We start from the raw sequence: 22257 nt of genomic DNA on the forward strand, positions 1-22257 counted from the left end.
ACCTTATATTGACCTCACAGAAGCTTTCCCTCGTAGATTTCTATTTCTTAAAAGAATATACCAAATCCCCTTTATAAACCTTTACCATAGTGACTGATCAGTCTTACCTGAAGGTTGAGGTCAAGTGACTTTCCTTAACATTTTCCAAGGACAAATATTTAGTGACCAAAGACCTAATTTATGCCCCCCTCCGCCCCTCCCATCACACAAACATTAACAGGGGTGATGTTTAATTTTTTTTTTTAATCTGCAGAGTCTGTGTGAAAACAAAACTGGGAAGTGATTTCCAATGAATTCCTGTAGTTGTGGGTGCCTTCATTTTATGTAAGAAAATAATAATTGCCATGCGGGGGTCAGACCAAAACTCCTGCCTCCGACAGTGGCCCATCCATGTCGCAAATACCTAGAAGATCCCATAAAGTAGATCTAATTCCTGTTATTCACTCCCAGGGATAGCAGTAGTTCTCTTTAGTCTGCCTGGCTAATAAAATGTTATGGACTTTTCCTCCAGGAACTTGTCCAAACCTCTTTTAAATCCCGCTATGCTAGTTGCATGGATCACATCCTCTGGCAGAAAATTCCACAGCTTGATAGTGCTCTGAGTGAAAAAGTACTTTCTAAGATTTGTTTTCAATCTGCTGGTTGTTAGTTTCATGGAGTGTCCTCTTGTCTTAGTGTTATTTGAAAGGGTAAATAATTGTTCTTTGTTCACCCGTTCCACTCCACTATCATGCAGCTGTCTCTTTTCCAAGTTGAAGAATCCTAGCCTGCATAGCCTCTTATCATAGGAGGGATGCTCCATCCCCTTTATTATTTTTGTTGACCACTGCCACGCACTGAGCCAAAGATTTCAACTTATTGTCCACAAGGTCTCTAAAGTTCTCTTCTTGGGTAGTGACTCCCAATACAGAACCCAGCATTATGTGCCTGTAATTGAGATTATTTTTCTCTTTGTGCATTATTTTCCACTTTTCATATTAAATTTCATCTGCCTTTCAGTTGCCCAGTCTCCCAGAGCCCCAGAAGCATTTAACCAGATAACTTAGAAGTTAGCTGGCTAAATTAATATTTGGATACTTATCCAGCAAAATTGTAGCCAGCTAATAAATTAGTTGGCTAGAACTTAGCTGATTAAATTAGGGGTGTTCCAGAGCATAACCAGGAGGAGTTGAGTTAGCCGGCTATGGCCTGGATTCTCTAAGGTCGCACAGATCCCAGTACTGATCCCTGTAGTAGTCAGCTAACAACCTTTCTCAATTTGGAAAACTGACCATTTAGTTCAACCCTGTGTTTCTGGCCTTTTAGTCAATTACTAGTTCACAAAAGAACACTGCTTTCTATTCCATGACTTTGTAATTTCCTGAGGAGCCTTTCATGAGGGACTTTGTTAAATGCCTTCTGAAAATCCAAATGCACTATATCAACTGACTCACCTTTATCTGCATGTTTATTTACACCTTCAAAAAATCTAAAAGATTGGTAAGACAAGACTTCTCCATGCTAAAACCATGTTGACTATTCCCCATTAATCCATGCCTGTCTATATGGCTAGTGATTTTTATTTATTTATTTATTTTGAATTTTTATATACCGACATTCTTGTATCAGATACAAATCATACCGGTTTACATTAAAAACAGAGTATGCAGGAAAATAGGTTTCCTAAGTCGAATACATTGAACATATTCAATAAACAAGAGATTACTAAACACTATGAAAAAGGTTAATTAACAAAGGAAAACTTAAGGGAATTAAAATAAGCGTAGCACAAAAGATTGCATGAAGGGGTGCACAAAGCGCGACGCCTGGTGGAATGTGGCCGTTTACCGGCTCGCCGCTGAGCGTGATGACATCACTGGGGGCAGGTCTCTTCATCTCTGAGTTCACAGCATTCTCAGTTTCAGCGCAAAGTGTTTACAATTTTTTTGGTCTTTTTAGTTTCTTTTTCTCTCAGCGATTGCCCCTAAAGGTGCCCGGTACTGGTGGGCTGCACCTCCGCATCACTACCTGGTGGAATGTTAATCTATATTTGGGATTTTGTATTTAAGAATGACTTCTAGCATTTTGCCCAGCAATGACATCAGGCAAACCAGTCTATAGTTTCCCAGATCACCCCTTGAACCCTTTTTAAAAATCAGCATCACATTGGCTACCTTCTAGCCTTCAGGAATTGTGGCTATTTTAAATGATAGCATGTAGATTACTAGTAACAGCATTTACAACTTTTGTGGTTGATGCCATCTGGTCCCGGTGATTTGCTACTCTTTAGTTTCTCACTCTGATCTACTTACTATACCCTCTATTATCAAAAATATTTGTTTTAGTTGCTCAAAATTTCCACCATTAAAGAATGTTTCAGGTGAGGATATGTTCCCAACATCCTCTTCCATAAAGACCGAAGCAAAGAATTCATTAATATTTTTCTGCTATTCCATTGTCCTATCTGAGCACTCCTTTTGCCCCTTGGTCATCTAGAGGCCAATTGACTCCCTCACAGACTTTTTGCTTCAAATATATTTGTCCAGGTGAAAGGGCTATTTGAAAACTGCCCACTCTGTATGCAGTTAAAAGTATGGGTGTTATTCCACAATGCACATACTTTTACCTGCATTTTCATGGAGGTATTCCCAGTGTGGGGCTAGGCCAGGGGCGGCAAGCAAGTGCATAGTTTTGCATTTTCAAAACTACACATTTTCAGAGAAAAAGTATCTACTGAAAAAGCAGGTACAAGACTCTGCAGATAATTTTTCCTCTAGAAAATTTTCAAAAGGAAAGTACATGCATAGGGGTAGATTTTTAAAAAATACGAGTGCCCATCCATGTGCGCGCGCTACCCAGCGCGCGCACATGGACATGCAATTTTATAACATGCGCGCACCAGTGCACGCATGTTATAAAATCGGGGGTGGCGTGCGCAAGGGGGGGGCACAGTTTAGCTACATTCACGCAGTGACGCATCGTCAGCCTTCCCCAGTTCCCTCCAAATCTGCTCTAATTAAGGAGTAGAGATGTGAATCGTGTCCTCGATTGTCTTAACGATCGATTTCGGCTGGGAGGGGGAGGGAATCGTATTGTTGCCATTTGGGTGTTTAAAGTATCGTGAAAATCGTGAGCCAGCACACTAAAACCCCCTAAAACCCACCCCCGACCCTTTAAATTAAATCCCCCACCCTCCCGAACCCCCCCCCCCCAAATGCCTTAAATTACCTGGGGATCCAGCGGCGGTCCGGAACAGCCTCCTGCAATTGAATCGTGTTGTCTTCAGCCGGCGCCATTTTTCAAAATGGCGGCGCAAAATGGCGGTGGCCATAGACCAACACGATTCGACTGCAGGAGGTCGTTCCGGACCCCCGCTGGACTTTTGGCAAGTCTTGTGGGGGTCAGGAGGCCCCCCCAAGCTGGCCAAAAGTCCCTGGGGGTCCAGCGGGGGTCCGGAAAACGATCTCCTGCCGCGAATCATTTTCCGTACGGAAAATGGCGCCGGCAGGAGATCGACTGCAGGAGGTCGTTCAGCGGGGGTTCTGGACCCCCGTTCAGCGGGGGTTCTGGACCCCGGCTGAACGACCTCCTGCAGTCGATCTCCTGCCGGCGCCATTTTCCGTACGGAAAACGATTCGCGGCAGGAGATCATTTTCCGGACCCCCGCTGGACCCCCAGGGACTTTTGGCCAGCTTGGGGGGGCCTCCTGACCCCCACAAGACTTGCCAAAAGTCCAGCGGGGGTCCGGAACGACCTCCTGCAGTCGAATCGTGTTGGTCTATGGCCACCGCCATTTTGTGCCACCATTTTGAAAAATGGCGCCGGCTGAAGACAACACGATTCAATTGCAGGAGGCCGTTCCGGACCGCTGCCGTTCCGGACCGCCGCTGGACCCCCAGGTAATTTAAGGCATTTGGGGGGGGGGTTTCGGGAGGGTGGGGGATTTAATTTAAAGGGTCGGGGGTGGGTTTTAGGGGGTTTTAGTGTGCCGGTTTTCCTGCCCTCCCCCTTCCCCCGATTTACGATTTTTTGACGATAAATCGGGGGAATTGGTATTGTATCGTGGCCCTAACGATTTTTGACGATTTAAAATATATCGGACGATATTTTAAATCGTCAAAAAACGATTCACATCCCTATTAAGGAGTGGACTGGGAGGGAACTTCCTTACCACCTACCCTAACCTCCCTTCCCCTTCCCCTCTCCCTAACCTCCCTTCCCCTTCCCCTTTTTTTGCTTTTGAAGTTGCTGCTCCTCCAGAGCAGAAGCAACTTGCACGTGCCAGCTGACTGCCAGCATGCACTCCCCCGGCACAGCAGCAAATGGCCGCTGAACCTTCCCGCCCCCCAGACCGCCTCTCTCCGCCCTCTGGACCACCCCCTTTTCAGACCCCGGCACTTACTTGCGTACTGGGGTTTACGCATGTGGCCGGGTCCGTTTGAAAATTGGCCCAGCATGCATAAGGCCCGGCCACGCGCATAAACCCCAGGATTTACGCACCGGGTTTTTAAAATCCGGCCGTTAGCTTTGCCATTACCCCTAGTAAGAGCAAGGGTTGGGGCTGAGTCCTGCATTAAGATTATTATGATATTGCATTTTTTTTGTATATTTTGATGTTGACATATTATTCTATTTGGATATTATAAACCGCTTTGAGGCATTTATGTGTGGGAAGCAATCTATAAATATGTTAACCACTACCTTGAGTGTACAACTTTTTTCTTAAAAAAGATATACATGCATATAATCAGTGTTTTACTAGATACTGTGGACTTATGCAATTTGACATTACAAAAATTTCACTTTTGGTACAAACAGTGTTTTATTATATCATCACTTAGGGACATTGAGGGGTTACATCAGTTTGTTTATTATATAATATATTAAAAAAACAGTGGTTTACTTACAGTGTATTAACTTGACAAAGGTCCATTATTGGACTGAAACATCACTTTCATAATGTGTATAAATGTGAATTCTAGACTCTTTTGCCTACCTGAGTATTGTGCAAGCCAGCTTTTAACATGGGTGATTTCACTTGAGAGGAAGCTGGCAATAGTTGCATAGCCATTGTTGCTATGCCAACCTGCTACTGCAACACCCAAAAGGAAGTCTGCCTCATCTTTGGCAATCTGATATCTGTTTCCTCTCAGTTACAGGACACCTAATGGAAACGTAAATGCAACAACATGTATTTCTATTTATTTGAGTCTGATGAATACATTGTAGCTGTATCAGTCATTTTGTTATTGTGTAGTATTTTCTTTTAGACATTCTTTTTAAGAACTATAAGGAATTAACACTCCTCATTTAAACCTGCATTAAAAATAATGGAAAAATGTGTCACAGCATTTCCAGGGAGTTAAATTAATATTTTTGTCTCTGAAATGCAGTTGAACTTCTCATGAAACATCTGGCACACGCATGCACTTACACACACACACACACACACACACACACACACAAACACAAACATGTGCTTACTTTTTACTATGGAAAATTGCTCTTTCCATAATACATGAGTTACAACAAGCCCATCATGTCATATGATGAAATCTCCAGGAACAGGTTCAACAAGAGTTGGTTGGCAACCCTATCTATTGGCATGGGCTGGAGAGATCCCGGGAGTTTTAACAGGAAATAACAGGTCCAACTAATGCAATGTGGTTACTTTTCATTTAAAAAAAAAAAATGAAATGAAGGGTGCTTCAACCTCCTGCACCCTCAATGTAGGAGAAAGTGCTGGAGGAAATCCATATTTGTGATAAGCCAATAAGCGGATGGCAAGTGCCAAAGGTTACACGTGGTGGTGGAGTGTTTTTTCTAACCACTTCTAGAGTCTGGCATTAACTAATTTCTATATTTGTTTTTAGCCTAACAGCCAGCAAAGCTGATCTGCTTAATCTTCCATTAGAAACGCAGTCCTTTTTGATAAAGCTTTTCAGCCTTTGACCTGTCGTTTATCTCCTCTTCGTTCTGGCTTCCAGCTTTTAGCAAGAACTATGTACTCATCATCATAGGTTAGAAATTCTTTGCAAGTCTGAAAACTCAGTTATATCTGATCGGGGGTAGGAAGAGGGAGGGTTTGGGGGGGAGGGGGATTACAAATCCCAACATTTTATTAAGACCAACAGTCTGCAGCCACCAGAGCTGTGTATGCCAAGGAGACAATGAAGAATTTTGAAGTGGAAGAAACTATCAAAAGAAACCAGCTGAGGAAATATCAGATACTCTGTGCGGTAAGACAATTCTTTTCTCACAATGTTATCCTTTTCTCATTAGCATCTGATGTCTTGAGCCAGGTCTCTAGATGAGTTATTCAGCCTTCAGCACACCTAAGATCTTTAAAAGTATTGATAACCCTGGGATTAGCTTGGAGTTAAGGAGGAGGGGAAGGGACCAAGGAAGTTTTCAGATACGAATGATAAAACGCCAGAAAATGCTTATGCCCCACTTCCTTTCTCTCCTAGATGTTTTTCTTCATATTTCTCCCATCTGCAGCTTCTCTTGCCTCTCTCAGGTCTGCCCATTTCTCTTTCCCCATCCTCTGCAGCAGAGCCCTGACTTGCCTTCTCTGTCCTCTCCTCTTACCCAGTGTCTCTCAATCCTTGTATCCCCTCATTCTCCATATTGAAAAAACAAATCTTTAACAAACTACTGCAGCACTGCCATATATGTAAAGTGACACAGGGGAGGTGAGACTTCTCTCCAGCATGTATTGATATAGCTGCTCACATTACTGAGAGGAACCAAAGTTTGTATTTGTGACTCCAGGCAGAATGCAGTCTTGTTTTGGGTGGGGAAGGGGGAAAGGAACGATAAGAAACAGGAGGGTAGCAGAGTAGATAAAGGTACTGATTGCAGGTATAAATTATGATAGAGCTGCTATACTGATATCGAAAATTAGAAGCAGCATAGTTAAACAAAATATTTATTTTATCTGTGTTACCAAATGATGCAATGCATAAAAGTACATATTACCTTTTTAAAGAGATGACTAACTAGTTTTTATGGAGAATGTACAGGTTTTGGAAAGCATAAGAAGAAAATGTACTTGCTGGCTTAGAAGCGGGTCACAAAGGCCAACCAATACTTTGAAGCAATTTTCAAAGCCAGAGTCATGTATGAGGATAAATAACAATTTACTGAAGTAAATTGCCAGTCTACCCATTTGAGGGAAAAGCATTCCCAGAAGGGGAGGGGGTGTTTAGAGCTAACTGGAAAATAATGCATGTACAGTAGGGGGCAGATTTTTAATCCTACGCGCGCAGGGTACATTTGTGCGCGCTACCCGGTGCGCACAAATGTACACCCGATTTTATAAATCCAGGGTCAGCGTTCGCAAGAGGGTGCACACTTGTGCACCTTGTGTGCACCAAGCCCTAGGGGAGCCCTGATGACTTTCCCCTCCAAGGCCGCTCTGAAATCAGAGCGGCCTTGGAGGGAACTTTTCTTTCGCTCCCCCCACCTTCCCCCTCCCTTCCCCTATCTAACCCACCCCCCAGCCCTACCTAAGTCCCCCCCTACCTTATTTTATTTTTTATGCCTGCCTCTTGCAGGTGTATCATGCGCACGCCGGCCAGCTGCCGGCACGCCAACCTCCGGCATAGCCGCTGTGCCAGAGGCCTCGGTCCCGCCCCTGGATCGGCACCACGCCCCCTTCCCGCCCCTTTTTCAAAGCCCCAGGACATACGTGCATCCCGGGGCTTGCTCAGCGCATGCAGGGTCAGGTTTTCGGGGTTACGCGCATAACCCTTTGAAAATCTACCCCTAAATGCGCAAAGTTGATTTTCAGAAGTAAAGTCTTCTTAGCTAGTTTGTTCAAAATATCAACTGATCCATTGTGTCTTTTTGTGTCTCTCTTTTGTCATAGTACATTTTGGGACAGATGTACTAGTATTTTGCAGTGCAGGCATCATTTTGATCTGTAATATGCCTCATTTGAGACAATCTCTAAAAACAAATCTGGGCTAGGTATGATGAATTTTATTCATGGGGACAGAAGACCTTGATTTTAGCAGTTTTTAGGGAACTGGAGCAACGTTTATTAGCATAAGCCTCTGTGATCAGGGCACTACAGTTTCAAGTGAGAGGTAGCTGCCTGCCTTTGATCCTTAATGGATTCTAGTGGTGGAAGCATCTGAGGCAATCTCTGAACTATCTAGCTCCCTCCTACCCTATTTCCTGGTTCTTTTTGATGTATGCTGTTTCTGGGCATGGGTTCATCTTTGTGAGACTTTCCTCCCTCCAAATGAAGTCAAATCTTTGCCGAGGTGTACTGTGCTGTTCATACATCTCAATCTACATGAAAAACAGGCCCCTAAACCACCACCAACACCTCACCTTGAGCTATTACATGCCCCTCCTATAGGCATATAATTAGTTGCACACTCTCTCTACTCCACTCCACTTCTCTCGCCTTCCTATCCCCTCTCCACTCCCAATCCCAGAAATGGCCGAAATGCAATTCTACAAATTTATTGTGAATTGTGTTATGGCCATTTCAGGCATTTTGTACAGCTTAACGCCAGGAAAAAAGGTGTAGCTATTTCCAGCATTAAAACCGTGCGATAGCCAAAACTGACACTGTAATAATTCAGCACAATAACTCAGTCCCACTGACTATTCATATTGAAGTTGCTACTATATTCATCTCACAGCAAGGACAAGTCTAGGAGTAATTATTGACTCCAAGATGGATTGTGTCCCTCAAATTGAATCTGTGGTGCATGCCAGCTTTTATAAACCATCACTACTAAGAGACCTTAAATGGCTTCTACTTCCACACAATTTCCGTACAGTGGTCCAAGCATTTTTACTGACTGCATTAGATTACTGTAACTCGCTTTATAATGGTCTTCCACTCTGTTGATTAAGGCATTGCAGTTGCTGCAGAACAACTAATCAATCACCAGTTGCAGTAGAACTGATCTCATTTCTCCTGCTCTTGCTAATCTCCACTGGTTTCCTGTTCAGTGAAGAATTAAACATAAAATGGCCATATTGATCAATAAACTTTTGGCCTCCAATTTTTTGCCTTGGACAAATGCGATGTTATGGGTTTACAACCCTGAAAGAGCTTTAAGGTCTTCTCAGATGGCACCGCTCGATGTTCCTTCCATCAAGCAGGCAAGGTTATGTGTAACAAGGGAGTGCGCATTTTCCATTGTAGCACCTAGCCTTTTGAATTCACTCCCTGTGAAAATCAGATCGGTAGGGTGTTCAAAGAAGTTCAAATCTGTTTTTTGTAAACATATATTTATTTAAGCAGGCTTTTAATTTCTTAGCTTTTATTCTAGATATAATATTTAAAGATGCTACTGTTTTCATTTTACTTACTAAGATACTGATTAAGTTTTATTTGGTCTTGTTTTTAAAATTTTGTGTTTTATTTGATGTTATGTTACTACTAATGTTTTATGATTGTATTTTCTTTCCTTTGCTTTATGTTTTAATGTGTTTGTTGATTTGTAAGCCTCTACAGGCCTTGCAACAGTAAAACACACAGTCCACAAAAGTTGGGCCTGTTGCTGCAAACCCCCTAAATTAATGCATTTGCTGATGAGATGTGAAACAATCTCCACAGAACCATGGGAGAGGGAGCCAGGATGCAACTGGAGCAATACTTCATTCATTCGTTCATTCATTCATTCATTCATTCATTTATTTTTATGCACAGTTCTTGTTTGTCCAAGACCAAGTACAATCAGCTGAAAACAGCAATAGTAAAGGTAATAACAGATAAGTTTTAAGGGGAAAATTTTCAAAGCCATTTCCTTGCATAAAATACAGTTTTATGCGTGTGCATAGGTGATCTAAAATTGACCCGGGCTCAGGGCGATTCAAAGGAGGTGTATTACCCAGTTTTGCATGTCCTTTTATGTGCACTAAGGATAGAAGTCCTGGGGTGGGGGAATTGGGCCAGAGTTGTTGCCACTTCACATGAGTACCTGCATATTTTCAAAGTGTGTGTGTAAGTTCACTTTGAAAATACTCAGTAAATTCTACCTGTACCATGTACAAACATGCAGACTTTACAGCTCTGTGGGCTCTTTGAAAAATACACTCTACAACAGTAAACCGCATGATCAAACTATAAAACATAAAATCATTGATCCAAAATAATAGGAAAAAACCCTAACCATACATATATACATAATAAATAAATGCAGAAAATACAAAATATACAAACAAGAACTAAATCAGATACTGTAAGATCCACCAAATGATCCTGATCACAGCATCAGTCTCATCCTCATAGCTGTAAAAAAAACCACTAAATGATATAAAACAACTATGGTAATTTCCCAATCAAAGCCTTTCCCAAAGCGGAATACATTAGAGCAACATAAAGGGGGTAATTTTGTTTCAGCTTGTATAAAATTGATGGCAAATATATGCATTGGTTACACCAATTTTCAATACTAACTTATGCATATAAGGATGCTTTGAAAATTATCCCACCAATACTATCCACACACAATTACACCTACTAATTGATGCACGGAAAGTTTTCTTGAAAATGTACCCTCATGCTTCTGAATATGGAAACGTATGTGCATAAAGGCAAATCTCTCCCCAGCCCTGCTCCTAGGAATGCCTCAGCTCAATCAGAGTAGATTTCTGTATATACAAATGCAAGTCTACCTGCATATTGGGCAATCAATTTTGTTAAAAGCCATTTATGTGGGTAAAGTACCCGCGGACATGCCTTTGAAGGTGACCCTGAAAACAGATAAGTAACTTGCTGTATTATAACAGCTAAGTAACTTCCCGCTCAATGTCTAAAACCAAACAATGGTCCTATTGATCAGACTCAATAGGACCCAGAGTTTAAAGCCATGAGGTGGCAGACTTACTTCCCGCTGATGCGGACCCAAAAAAGAGGGAGGTGGGACTTTGTGAAACTCCCTCATCCCTGGGTCTAATCTATCCTCAGACCTGTTTGCACAGTGCCATAAGGTTTTGAAAGGAACCTTTTAGGGAAGGGGGAGACTTTTCCGAAAGGATTGGCTCCACTTTAACCAGGTGTGGAACCAGGCTGCTGGCACTAACTTTTGAAAAAGAGATAGAACAGTTATTAAACTAGAACAAGGGGGAAAGCCAACAGTCACTCAGCAGTGCATGGTTCAGACGAATGTATCTTTGAAGGATACTAATGAAACAGAATAGTTAGGGCATCCAAACAGAGAGGTTCCAATAAAGGCAAACGTAGTCCATGTGACTACGTGTAAAAAATCACCTACGCTAAAGATTTATTATCCCTATCATCTGAAAAGCAGGTTGTTAATACAAATAAAAAAACACACTTTGAAATGTCTATATGCCAATGCCAGAAATCTAAGATGGGAGAGTTAGTGTATAGCAGTAAATGATGAGATCTTTTACGTAAGGGTGCCTCGAAAGGCCTTGCATTCTGTTATGTAGGGATATTTTAGTGTGCCCTTGGGCCTCAGCCCAACCCCAGATGGATCCAGGACCGAACCGAGGATTGACAGCGTGTTCCAGCATGGCAGACGGTCTTACCCTCTGCCAGGCCTGCAAGCTCCCAAGGCCAACAACATGATGATATTGGAAGCTGAATGGTCCTCCGACCATTCCGAGCCCTTTCGGACCTGCCGCTTTGATAGGCATGGAGCAGCAGGCCTGGCCTGAGAACAAGGGCAGGCGGGCCTTGACATGAAGACATGACACCAAGGTTGATGCAACGGCATCACAGACGAGGGTTGCAGACATGACACCAGGGTTGTTGCAGACATGACACCAAGGCTGATGCGGACGGTATCAGAGATGAGGGCTGGAACAAGACATGACACCTAGGCTGATGCGAAGACATCACGGACCAGAGTCGATGCAACGGCATCCCGGACCAGGGTCGATGCGACGACATCAGATACATGTCGAGGAAGTTGACGAAGTCCAGACGAGACGAGAATTTGGGTGGAAGGACATTGGCACTGTCTCTCAGGGCGCCCTACACAACCCACCTTCACGGGTGCACCCAATGGGCTGGTCGCGGACCACCCTGTCCCACTGCGCGCCCTACACAGCCCGAAGAGGCTGGTCACGGACCATGCTGGGAGTGGGACAAGCGCAGGGAAGAATCCAGCCAAGGTAGGACTCCGATGACGAAGCCGATGTCAGCCGAAGCACCAACACGGCTGGCAGGACGAGACTGCTCAGGAGCACAGGACACCAGACCACCTGCAGGCCACTCCAACCCGGGAAAGACGTCGTCTGAAGGAGAAGACCGACAGGACCAGAAGGCTCAGGAGCACTGATGACACAGGAGCAAGACACCAAGGAACTTGGGACATCAGGAAGCAGAAGATTAAGACGAGACACCAGGACACCTGGACGGGGACCTCAGGCACGAAGACTTGATTTGACTAAACATGACATGAAGACGAAATGAAGAGGAGCTCCACGAAGAAGACCTGATGGAGCTCTGGCAGGCAGGAGCCTCCAGAGTGAAGTAACTCTGATGCAAGGCGAAGACTGAAGTGACAGAGCAGCTCTTTATAGGGCTGGAGCAGGAAGTCCAATCAAAGGTGTGGGGTCAGGCACACTTCCTGTGTCTGGCCCTTTAAATTCTGAAGAGAGACGCGCGCCGGCGCCTAAGGGAAGCAGCAGGAGCTTGTGCAGGACCGCGGACATTGGTGCTCTCCTGCACGCTGCGACAGCAGAGCAGGGGAGGCAGGCCGGTCGCAGGCAGGCCCCGGGGCAGCCTTCAGGCTGCCAAAAGAGGACCCCCATCGATGGCGTTGCGGCTCCCGGCCACGGGGGCAGGCTGACGATGGCTCCCTGCATGGAGGCAGGCTTCGGGGCGGCCTCCGGGCCACAGAAGGAAAACACAATCCATGGCTCCAGCCGCATGGGAGGCTCTACTTCAGTGGCGTCCGTGCCGCGTCGGGCAGGCACAAGGGGCGATCTCTGGGCTGCAGGAGCAGGAAGGTCCGCGGCTCCGGCCACACAGAAGGCCCAACTCCGGCAGCACCAGCCGCGTTGGGCAAAGAAGAAACGAGGTGAGCAGTGCCTGCTCGCGGGGAGACCCGCGGGCAGGGTCCATGACAAGATAGACATAATTGGCATCTCAGAGACATGGTGGAAGAAGGATAACCAATGGGACAGTGCTATATCAGGGTACAAATTATATCGCAATGATAGGGAGGATTAACTTGGTGGGGGTATGGCACTTTATGTCTGGGAGGGTATAGAGTCCAACAGGATAAAGATCATACAAGAGACTAAATGCTCAGTAGAATCTATATGGGTAGAAATCCCATGTGTGTTGGGTATATAGTGATAGGAGTATACTACCGTCCACCTGGACAAAATGGTCAGAAAGATGATGAAATGCTAAGAGAAATCAGGGAAACTAACCAATTTGGCAGTGTAATAATAATGGGAGATTTCAGTTACCCTAATATTGACTGGGTAAGCATAAAATCAGGACATACTAGAGATATAAAGTTCCTGGATAGAATAAACAACTACTTCATGGAGCAATTGGTTCAGGAGCCAACGAGAGAGGGAGCTATTTTAGATTTAATTCTTAGTGGAATGCAGGATTTGGTGAGAGAGGTAATGGTGGTGGGGACACTTGGCAAGAGTATTCATAACATGATCAAATTTGAACTAATAACTGGAAGGGGGACAATAAGTAAATCTACAGCTCTAACACTAAATTTTCAAAAGGGAAACTTTGATAAAATGAGGAAAATAGTTAGAAAAAACTGAAAGGTGCAGCTGGAAAGGTTAAAAGTGTTCAACAGGCGTGGACATTGTTTAAAAACCAACAATCTTAGAAGCACAGTCCAGATGTATTTCACGCATTAAGAAAGGTGGAAGGAAGGCAAAATGATTACCTGCATAGTTAAAATGTGAGGTGAAAGAGGCTATTTTAGCCAAAAAAATCCTTCAAAAACTGGTAAAAGGATCCATCTGAAGAAAATAGGAAAAAGGATAAACATTGTCAATTTAAGTGCAAAACATTGATAAGATAGGCTAAGAGAGAATTTGAAATGAAATTGGCCGTAGAGGCAAAAACTCATAATAAAAACTTTTTAAAATATATCCGAAGCAGTCAGTTGGACTGTTAGATAACCAGGGGTTAAAGGGGCTCTTAGGGAAGATAAGGCCATTGCAGAAAGACTAAATGAATTCTTTGCTTCGGTGTTTACTAATGAAGATGTTGGGGAGATACCAGTTCCGACGATGTTTTTCAAGGGTGATGAGTCAGATGAACTGAACCAAATCACTGTGAACCTGGAAGATGTAGTAGGCAGAGATTGACAAACTAAAGAGTAGCAAATCACCTGGACTGGATGTATGCATCCCAGGATTCTGAAGAAATTAAAAAATGAAATTTCAGATCTATTAGTTAACATTTGTAACCTATCATTAAAATCATCCATTGTACCTGAAGACTCGAGGGTGGCCAATGAAACACCAATATTTAAAAAGGGCTCCAGAGGTGATCCGGGAAGCTATAGACCAGTGACCTAGACTTCAATGCCGGGAAAAGTAGTGGAAACTAGGGATGTGAATCGTTTTCCATATCGTCTTAACGATAGAAATCGTGTGGCAGGGCAAGAAAATCGTCTTAGGCACGATTTTTTAGTTAAAAAATCGTTAAAAATCGTTTTTTCCGATTAGTGCGCACTAACTCGAGTTAGTGCGCACTAACGGGAGTTAGTGCGCACTAACTGGGAGTTAGTGCGCACTAACTGAAAATGATACAATTTGACACTTTTCAGGTCAGTTAAGGTCAGTTTAGGAATGAATATGTATTCCTATTGGCTGCCCTCTTATTTATTCATGTTACCAAGTTTCCTACTGACAGTATATGGGGGATGGGAAATGGAAACAGTTGGTAGCTTGACAAAACACAGGGGTGTTGTGATCTTCCTGCACACAGTGCCCTATTCCTGATACTGGGGGTGTTGTGATCTTCCTGCACACAGTGCCCTATTCCTGATACCGGGGGTGTTGTGATCTTCTTGCACACATCCCGGTATCAGGGATAGGGCACTGCATGCAGGAAGATCACAACACTCCTGGTATTAATAGGGATAGGGCACTGCATGCAGGAAGATCACAACACCCCTGGTATCAGGGATAGGGCACTGTGTGCAGGAAGATCACAATACCCCGGAGGAGTGAGGGTCAGGCAGCCCCCCCCTGTCTGTGAAGCCAGCCTCTCACTAGTAATGCAGGGAGGGAGCTGTCTCAGACTTCACCATCCTCCCCCCCCTCACCCACACACCATTCACTAGCTGGGACATGGGGGAAGTCAGGAGTGAGGGTCAGGCAGCTCCCCCCTGTCTGTGAAGCCAGCCTCTCACTAGTAATGCAGGGAGGGAGCTGTCTCAGACTTCACCATCCCCCCCCCCCCCCCCTCACCCACACACCATTCACTAGCTGGGACATGGGGGAAGTCAGGAGTGAGGGTCAGGCAGCTCCCCCCTGTCTGTGAAGCCAGCCTCTCACTAGTAATGCAGGGAGGGAGCTGTCTCAGACTTCACCATCCTCCCCCCCCCCCCTCACCCACACACCATTCACTAGCTGGGACATGGGGGAAGTCAGGAGTGAGGGTCAGGCAGCTCCCCCCTGTCTGTGAAGCCAGCCTCTCACTAGTAATGCAGGGAGGGAGCTGTCTCAGACTGGTATCAGGGTTAGGGCACTGTGTGCAGGAAGATCACAACACTCCTGGTATTAATAGGGATAGGGCACTGTAAGAGATGACTGTAGTAGATTGAATAAAGATCTGATGTTTCTGCTCTCCTCACACCAAACAAAAACAACACACAAGCAGAGAAGCCCTTCTTACAAAGCTGAGCTAGTGAGTTAAGTAGGAGGAAAAGTAAATACTTGTGCCAGTGTGGCTACTTAAAAAATACACTTACCAACAATCAATTACATATATTTGAACTGTGTACAGTTCCAGCCAGGACCACCTTTCTAAAATGCACAGTGATTGGCAAATTCAACATGCACTAGCATTTCAGGTGCCTGCTAACAAAAATAATAAACAAACAAGTTCTAGTCACGTGAGTGCTGATCATTACATTACTTTTTTTGTCAAGCTTCCAACTGTTTCCATTTCACATCCCCTCAACCATTACCTCAGTATTAGCCTTGGTAACATCAATAGATAAGAGCACAGCCAGCCAATAGGAATACATACATACATATTCATTCCTAAGTGACCTTTACTGACCTGGGAAGTGTGAACACTTTGTTTCATTTTCTGTTGGTGTTCGTTAGTTTCCAGTTCCATTTCCCATCCCCCCAACCATCACCTCAGTGGTAACCTTGGTAACATCAATAGATAAGAGGGCAGCCAGCCAATAGGAACACATATTCATTCCTAACTGACCTTCAGTGACCTGGAAAGTGTTTATTTGTATCATTTTCAGTTAGTGCGCACTAAATCGAGTTAGTGCGCACTAACGGGGAGTTAGTGCGCACTAACTCGATTTAGTGCGCACTAACACGATTTAACGATTTTTAACGATAAATCGTTAGAATTTCTATTGTATCGTGTTCTATAACGATTTAAGACGATATAAACATTATCGGACGATAATTTTAATCGTTGAAAAACGATTCACATCCCTAACTATTCTAAAGATCAAAATCACAGAGCATATTGAAAGACATAGTTTAATTGAACACAGTCAAGGATTTACCCAAGGGAAGTCTTGCCTCACAAATCAGCTTCATTTTTTTGAAGGGGTTAATAAACATATGGATAAAGGTGAACTGGTAGATGTAGTGTATTTGGATTTTCAGAAGGCGTTTGACATGAGAGGCTTCTAAGAAAACTAAAAAGTCATGTGATACAGGAGGCGATCTCGTTTCATGAATTACAAACTGGTTAAAAGACAGGAAACAGAGAGTAGGATTAAGTAGTCAATTTTCTCAGTGGAAAAGAACCGCTGCTTTTCAATATATTTATAAATGATCTGGAAAGGAAGATGATGACTGAGGTTATCAAATTTGCAGATGATACAAAATTATTCAGAGTAGTTAAATCACAAGCAGACTGTGATAAATTGCAGGAGGGCATCGCGAGACTGGAAGATTGGGCATCCAAATGGCAGATGAAATTTAATGTGGCCAAGTGCAAGGTGTTGTATATAGGGAAAAATAACCCATGTTGTAGTTACACGATGTTAGATTCCATATTAGGAGTTACTACTCAGGAAAAAGATCTAGGCATCATAGTAAGAACATAAGAACATAAGAAAATGCCATACTGGGTCAGACCAAGGGTCCATGGCCCAGCATCCTGTTTCCAACAGTGGCCAATCCAAGCCATAAGAACCTGGCAAGTACCCAAAAACTAAGTCTATTCCATGTTACAATTGCTAATGGCAGTGGCTATTCTCTAAGTGAACTTAATAGCAGGTAATGGACTTCTCCTCCAAGAACTTATCCAATCCTTTTTTAAACACAGCTATACTAACTGCACTAACCATATCCTCTGGCAACAAATTCCAGAGTTTAATTATGCATTGAGTAAAAAAGAACCTTCTCCGATTAGTTTTAAATGTGCCCCATGCCAACTTCATGGAGTGCCCCTAGTCTTTCTACTATCCGAAAGAGTAAATAACCGATTCACATCTACCCGTTCTAGACCTCTCATGATTTTAAACACCTCTATCATATCCCCCCTCAGTCGTCTCTTCTCCAAGCTGAAAAGTCCCAACCTCTTTAGTCTTTCCTCATAGGGGAGTTGTTCCATTCCCCTTATCATTTTGGTAGCCCTTCTCTGTACCTTCTCCATCACAATTATATCTTTTTTGAGATGCAGCGACCAGAATTGTACACAGTATTCAAGGTGCGGTCTCACCATGGAGCGATAAAGAGGCATTATGACATCTTCCGTTTTATTCACCATTCCCTTTCTAATAATTCCCAACATTCTGTTTGCTTTTTTGACTGCCGAAGCACACTGTACCGACGATTTCAATGTGTTATCCACTATGACACCTAGATCTCTTTCTTGGGTTGTAGCACCTAATATGGAACCCAACATTGTGTAATTATAGCATGGGTTATTTTTCCCTATATGCATCACCTTGCACTTATCCACATTAAATTTCATCTGCCATTTGGATGCCCAATTTTCCAATCTCACAAGGTCTTCCTGCAATTTATCACAATCTGCTTGTGATTTAACTACTCTGAACAATTTTGTGTCATCTGCAAATTTGATTATCTCACTCGTATTTCTTTCCAGATCATTTATAAATATATTGAAAAGTAAGGGTAATACATTGAAATTGTTGGCTCAGTGTGCTGCAGCAGTCAAAAGAGCAATGTTAGGAATTATTAGGAAGGGAATGGTGAATAAAACAGAAAATGTCATAATGCCTCTATGTTGCTCCATGGTGAGACTACACCTTGAGTACTGTGTACAGTTCTGGTCACTGCATCTCAAAAAAGATATAGTTGCACTGGAAAAAGTGCAGAGAAGGGCAACCAAAATGATAAGGGGCACAGATTGGCTGCCCTATGAGAAAAGGCTAAAGAGATTAGGGCTGTTCAGCTTGGAGAAAAGACAGCTGAGGGGAGATATGATAGAGGTCCTTAAAATCATGAGAGGTCTAGAATGGGTAAATGTGAATCGATTATTTACTCTTTTGGATAATAGAAGGACTAGGGACACTCCATGAAGTTAGCAAGTAGCATATTTAAAACTAATCATAGAAAATTCTTTTTCACTCAATGCAAAATTAAGCTCTGGAATTTGATGCCAGAGGATGTGGTTAGTGTAGTTAGTGTAGCTGGGTTCAAAAAAGGTTTGGATAAGTTCTTGGAGGAGAAGTCCATTAACTGCTAGTAATCAAGTTGACTTAGGGAATGGCCTCTGCTATTACTGGCATCAGTAGCATGGGATCTATTTAGTAGGGATGTGAATCGGGCTTTGGACGATTGAAAATATCGTACGATATTTTCAAAATCATCAGAAATCGGGGGCTCCCCGAAAACGATAGGAAAACCCCACGATATTGTTCATGGGGGTTCTCTTATCGTTTTGGGGGAGGGCGGGGAAAAACGGCACACAAAAATAACCCCTAAACCCACCCGACCCTTTAAAACTAATCCCTTAGCTTCCCCCACCCTTCTGACCCCCCCAAAAAACCTTTTACAGGTACCTGGTGGTCCAGTGGGGGTCCAGGGAGCGATCTCCCGCTCCCGGGCCATCGGCTGCCACTAATCAAAATGGCGCCGATGGCCTTTTGCCCTTTGCATGTGACAGGGTATCCGTGCCATTGGCCGGCCCCTGTCACATGGTAGGAGCACTGGATGGCCCGCGCCATTTTTAAAGATGGCACCGGCCATCCAGTGCTCTCTCAACGCGCCATTTTGCGCCATTTTGGCGCAAAATGGCGTCGGCCGTACGGCAACATGGTTCGACTGCAGGAGGTCGTTCTGGACCCCCGCTGGACTTTTGGCAAATCTTGTGGGGGTCAGGAGGCCCCCCCAAGCTGGCCAAAAGTCCCTGGGGGTCCAGCGGGGGTCCGGGAGCGATCTCCTGCCATCGGGGGACAAAAAAACAAAATGGCGCCGGCGCTACCTTTGCCCTGTCATATGACAGGACAAAGGTAGCGCCGGCGCCATTTCTACAATGCACGGAGGTCCGAGAGAAAGAGATCACACCGGGACCCTTCCTCTGGACCCCAGGTAATTTAAGGCATTTGGGGGGGGTTCGGGAGGGGGGGGATTTATTGTAAAGGGTCGGGGTGGGTTTTAGGCTTGTTTTAGTGTGCCGGTTTTCCCATCCTCCCCCCCCCCCACTGGACCCCAGGTAATTTAAGGCATTTTGGGGGGGTTCGGGAGGGTGGGGGATTTATTTTAAAGGGTCGGGGTGGGTTTTAGGGATGTTTTAGTGTGCCGGTTTTCAATTTACACGATTTATACGATATTTAAAAAACCCAAACTGCGACGATCCGATTCCCTCCCCCTCCCAGCCGAAATTGATCGTTAAGACGATCGACCACACGATTCACATCTCTAAAATTTGAGGTGGTAAAGATTATGAAACTTGCTAAGTGGAAATACTGTTTGCTAAAATGTAGATTCGTCCTACAGTAAAATTCATGTTTGCCAAAAATAATTGAAACTTATTTGTGTTAAAAATATAACTGACAAATCTCTTTTCAGTTTGTAAAGTTAGCAAAACACATCACAAATGAATGTAAAGGTTACATTTTGTATCTTCTCTTGCAATTGTTTAATTGACCCTGAGAAATGGAGACCAGTGTTCCTGGCTACTGTCCTTGGGGATGTCCTGACCAGTCAGTTTTTCAGGCTATCCACAGTGAATATGCATGAGACATAGCTGCATGCACTGCCTCTGCTGGATGCAAGTATATCTCATGCATATTAACTGTGGATCTCTCAAAATTCCAGCTGTTTAGAGGATCTGCAAGGACCGAGCCTGATAACATTGCACAGAAATGCTTACTTTTAACTGCAACGGTACAGAGGCATGGTTTAGTGTAGTAAACTGCAAACCTTTTTCAAATGGTTAGGATTCTTTTCTGTTTGCTTGTTGCAGTTTTCAAGTTCTTCTGAATCTATACATTTCTTTTTTCATCTTCAGGATTGCTTCTTTCATCATTTGAAGTTATTTTAGAAATGTCTCAAACTAATTACTGCACTATACACAGTATATACCCTATTAGCAGTATTCTTTTTATGGCACTATGTAGCCAACCTCTTCTGCCTTAAGAGCAAGAGAAGGGGGGGGGGGCGGGGGGGTGAAAGCATATTGTAAACATTTTAAGATGTTTGCAATCACTTTTATGGTATTTGTTCAGTGTGGCAATATTCCAGAGTAAGAACTATAAAACCTCTTTTTCAGTGGCTAGTTATTAAGTAGGGAGTCAGATGACCATCAGACTTTAAAGGGATTTCTGTTGCTATGCTGTTTTGTTTTATTCTATCTCTGGTTATATTATTTCCTACACTTAGGTCGCTAGCTTTTTTATCTCTGGAAACCTACTTCACCAGACTTTGCTCTCAGTTTAACAGACTTTGGGATTACAACCTAAAAACCTATTCACTACTGTTTAAAGTTAAATTGAATAGCATGTTTCATTTTTTATAAGGCCACCACTACCTAGCAAAATCAGTTGCATAGCATGTCTTTATTCCCTCCCTCTCCACAGACTGCTTATGACTTCCCATGTGATTGTTTTCTCTCTGAGCTGATCAAAACCCTGGCACAGTGGTTTTGGATACCCTGGATGTAGCTGCTATCAGTGTCAGCTACTACTGCTGCCCATTCCTGAACACCATACATTCAGGGCTGGTGCAAGAGTATTAGGTGCCCTAGGCGAACGTTCTGCCTTGTCCCTGCCCTCCACCCCCCTCTGGTCCAGACCCTGGCTAAAGCCCCAGTCTCATTCACTCAGACAGGCCTTGTCTCATTCACACATGCACCCTCACACAGGCTTCCTCCCTCCCTCTCACTAACACCATTGCTCTCTTGTATACACACAAACCCTCACACACACACACACACACAAGCACGCACACACAGAGGCTCTGCTCATGGCCTTCCATGACTGCTTCTCTCAGCCACGAGCAGGATGGGCGATGCTCGCAGCTCGCCAAGTCTCTACTCCTCTCGGCCATGAGTGAGATAGGCTCCGCTCATGGCCCCACATGGCTGCTTTTTGCTGCCCCCTAATAGATGGTGCCCTAGGTGACTGCCTAGTTTGACTATTGGGATGTGCCAGCCCTGATTGAGTCTGTTTGCTTACAATACTTGTGGCTGCCTCTCCCCTCCTTCTAAGGAATTTCTCTAATCCCTTGTCTTTCATCTCCCTCTTCAGTCCCTATGCCCTTATCTATTTCTCTTAGCCCCTGCCCCATTTTGACCTGCTCTCAGCCCCCTGTACTTTCCCCACTTCGGCTTCCTGCTTCACCCCTGCCCCACCATCTACTGTTCTCAGTCACTTACACCCATACCCTTTTCTTATCCTCCATCTTCAGCATAGAATATGAAAGCTGATAAGGCCCCTCTAGACTGCATCATTTGCTTCCTGTTACAGGGCCGTTGGCCACAGTTGACCTCCACACTTACAGTTTTCTCTTCACACTTAAGGATCCTCTATGCTTATCGCATGCTTTTTGGAGCTCTGTTACAGTTTTGGTCTCCACGACCTCCCCTACGAAGCAATTCCGTACCTAGAGTAAGGAGAGTCTCCCACCCCCTTCCCTCCAGCAAAATTGACAATACATCTCTGTTGGTTG

At 44.0% G+C, this 22257-nt stretch overlaps 1 protein-coding gene across 6 annotated transcripts in view; it reads left to right on the forward strand.

The window, feature by feature from the left end:
• Nucleotides 1–22257, forward strand: part of ENPP3 (ectonucleotide pyrophosphatase/phosphodiesterase 3) — a 329854-nt gene that overhangs the window by 14260 nt on the left and 293337 nt on the right. For 3 of the 6 annotated variants that reach the window (XM_029594397.1, XM_029594403.1, XM_029594402.1), the window contains exon 1: nt 6090–6218. The exons of the other annotated variants lie outside the window; for them this stretch is intronic. In XM_029594397.1, the coding sequence (XP_029450257.1) occupies nt 6150–6218 (69 nt within the window). In that variant the 5' untranslated portion in view covers nt 6090–6149. Of the gene's footprint in view, nt 1–6089; nt 6219–22257 lie in introns of those variants that run through there. 6 annotated transcript variants of the gene reach the window in all.

This window comes from Rhinatrema bivittatum, chromosome 3 (assembly GCF_901001135.1).
Source record: "Rhinatrema bivittatum chromosome 3, aRhiBiv1.1, whole genome shotgun sequence".
Classification (NCBI taxonomy): domain Eukaryota; kingdom Metazoa; phylum Chordata; class Amphibia; order Gymnophiona; family Rhinatrematidae; genus Rhinatrema; species Rhinatrema bivittatum.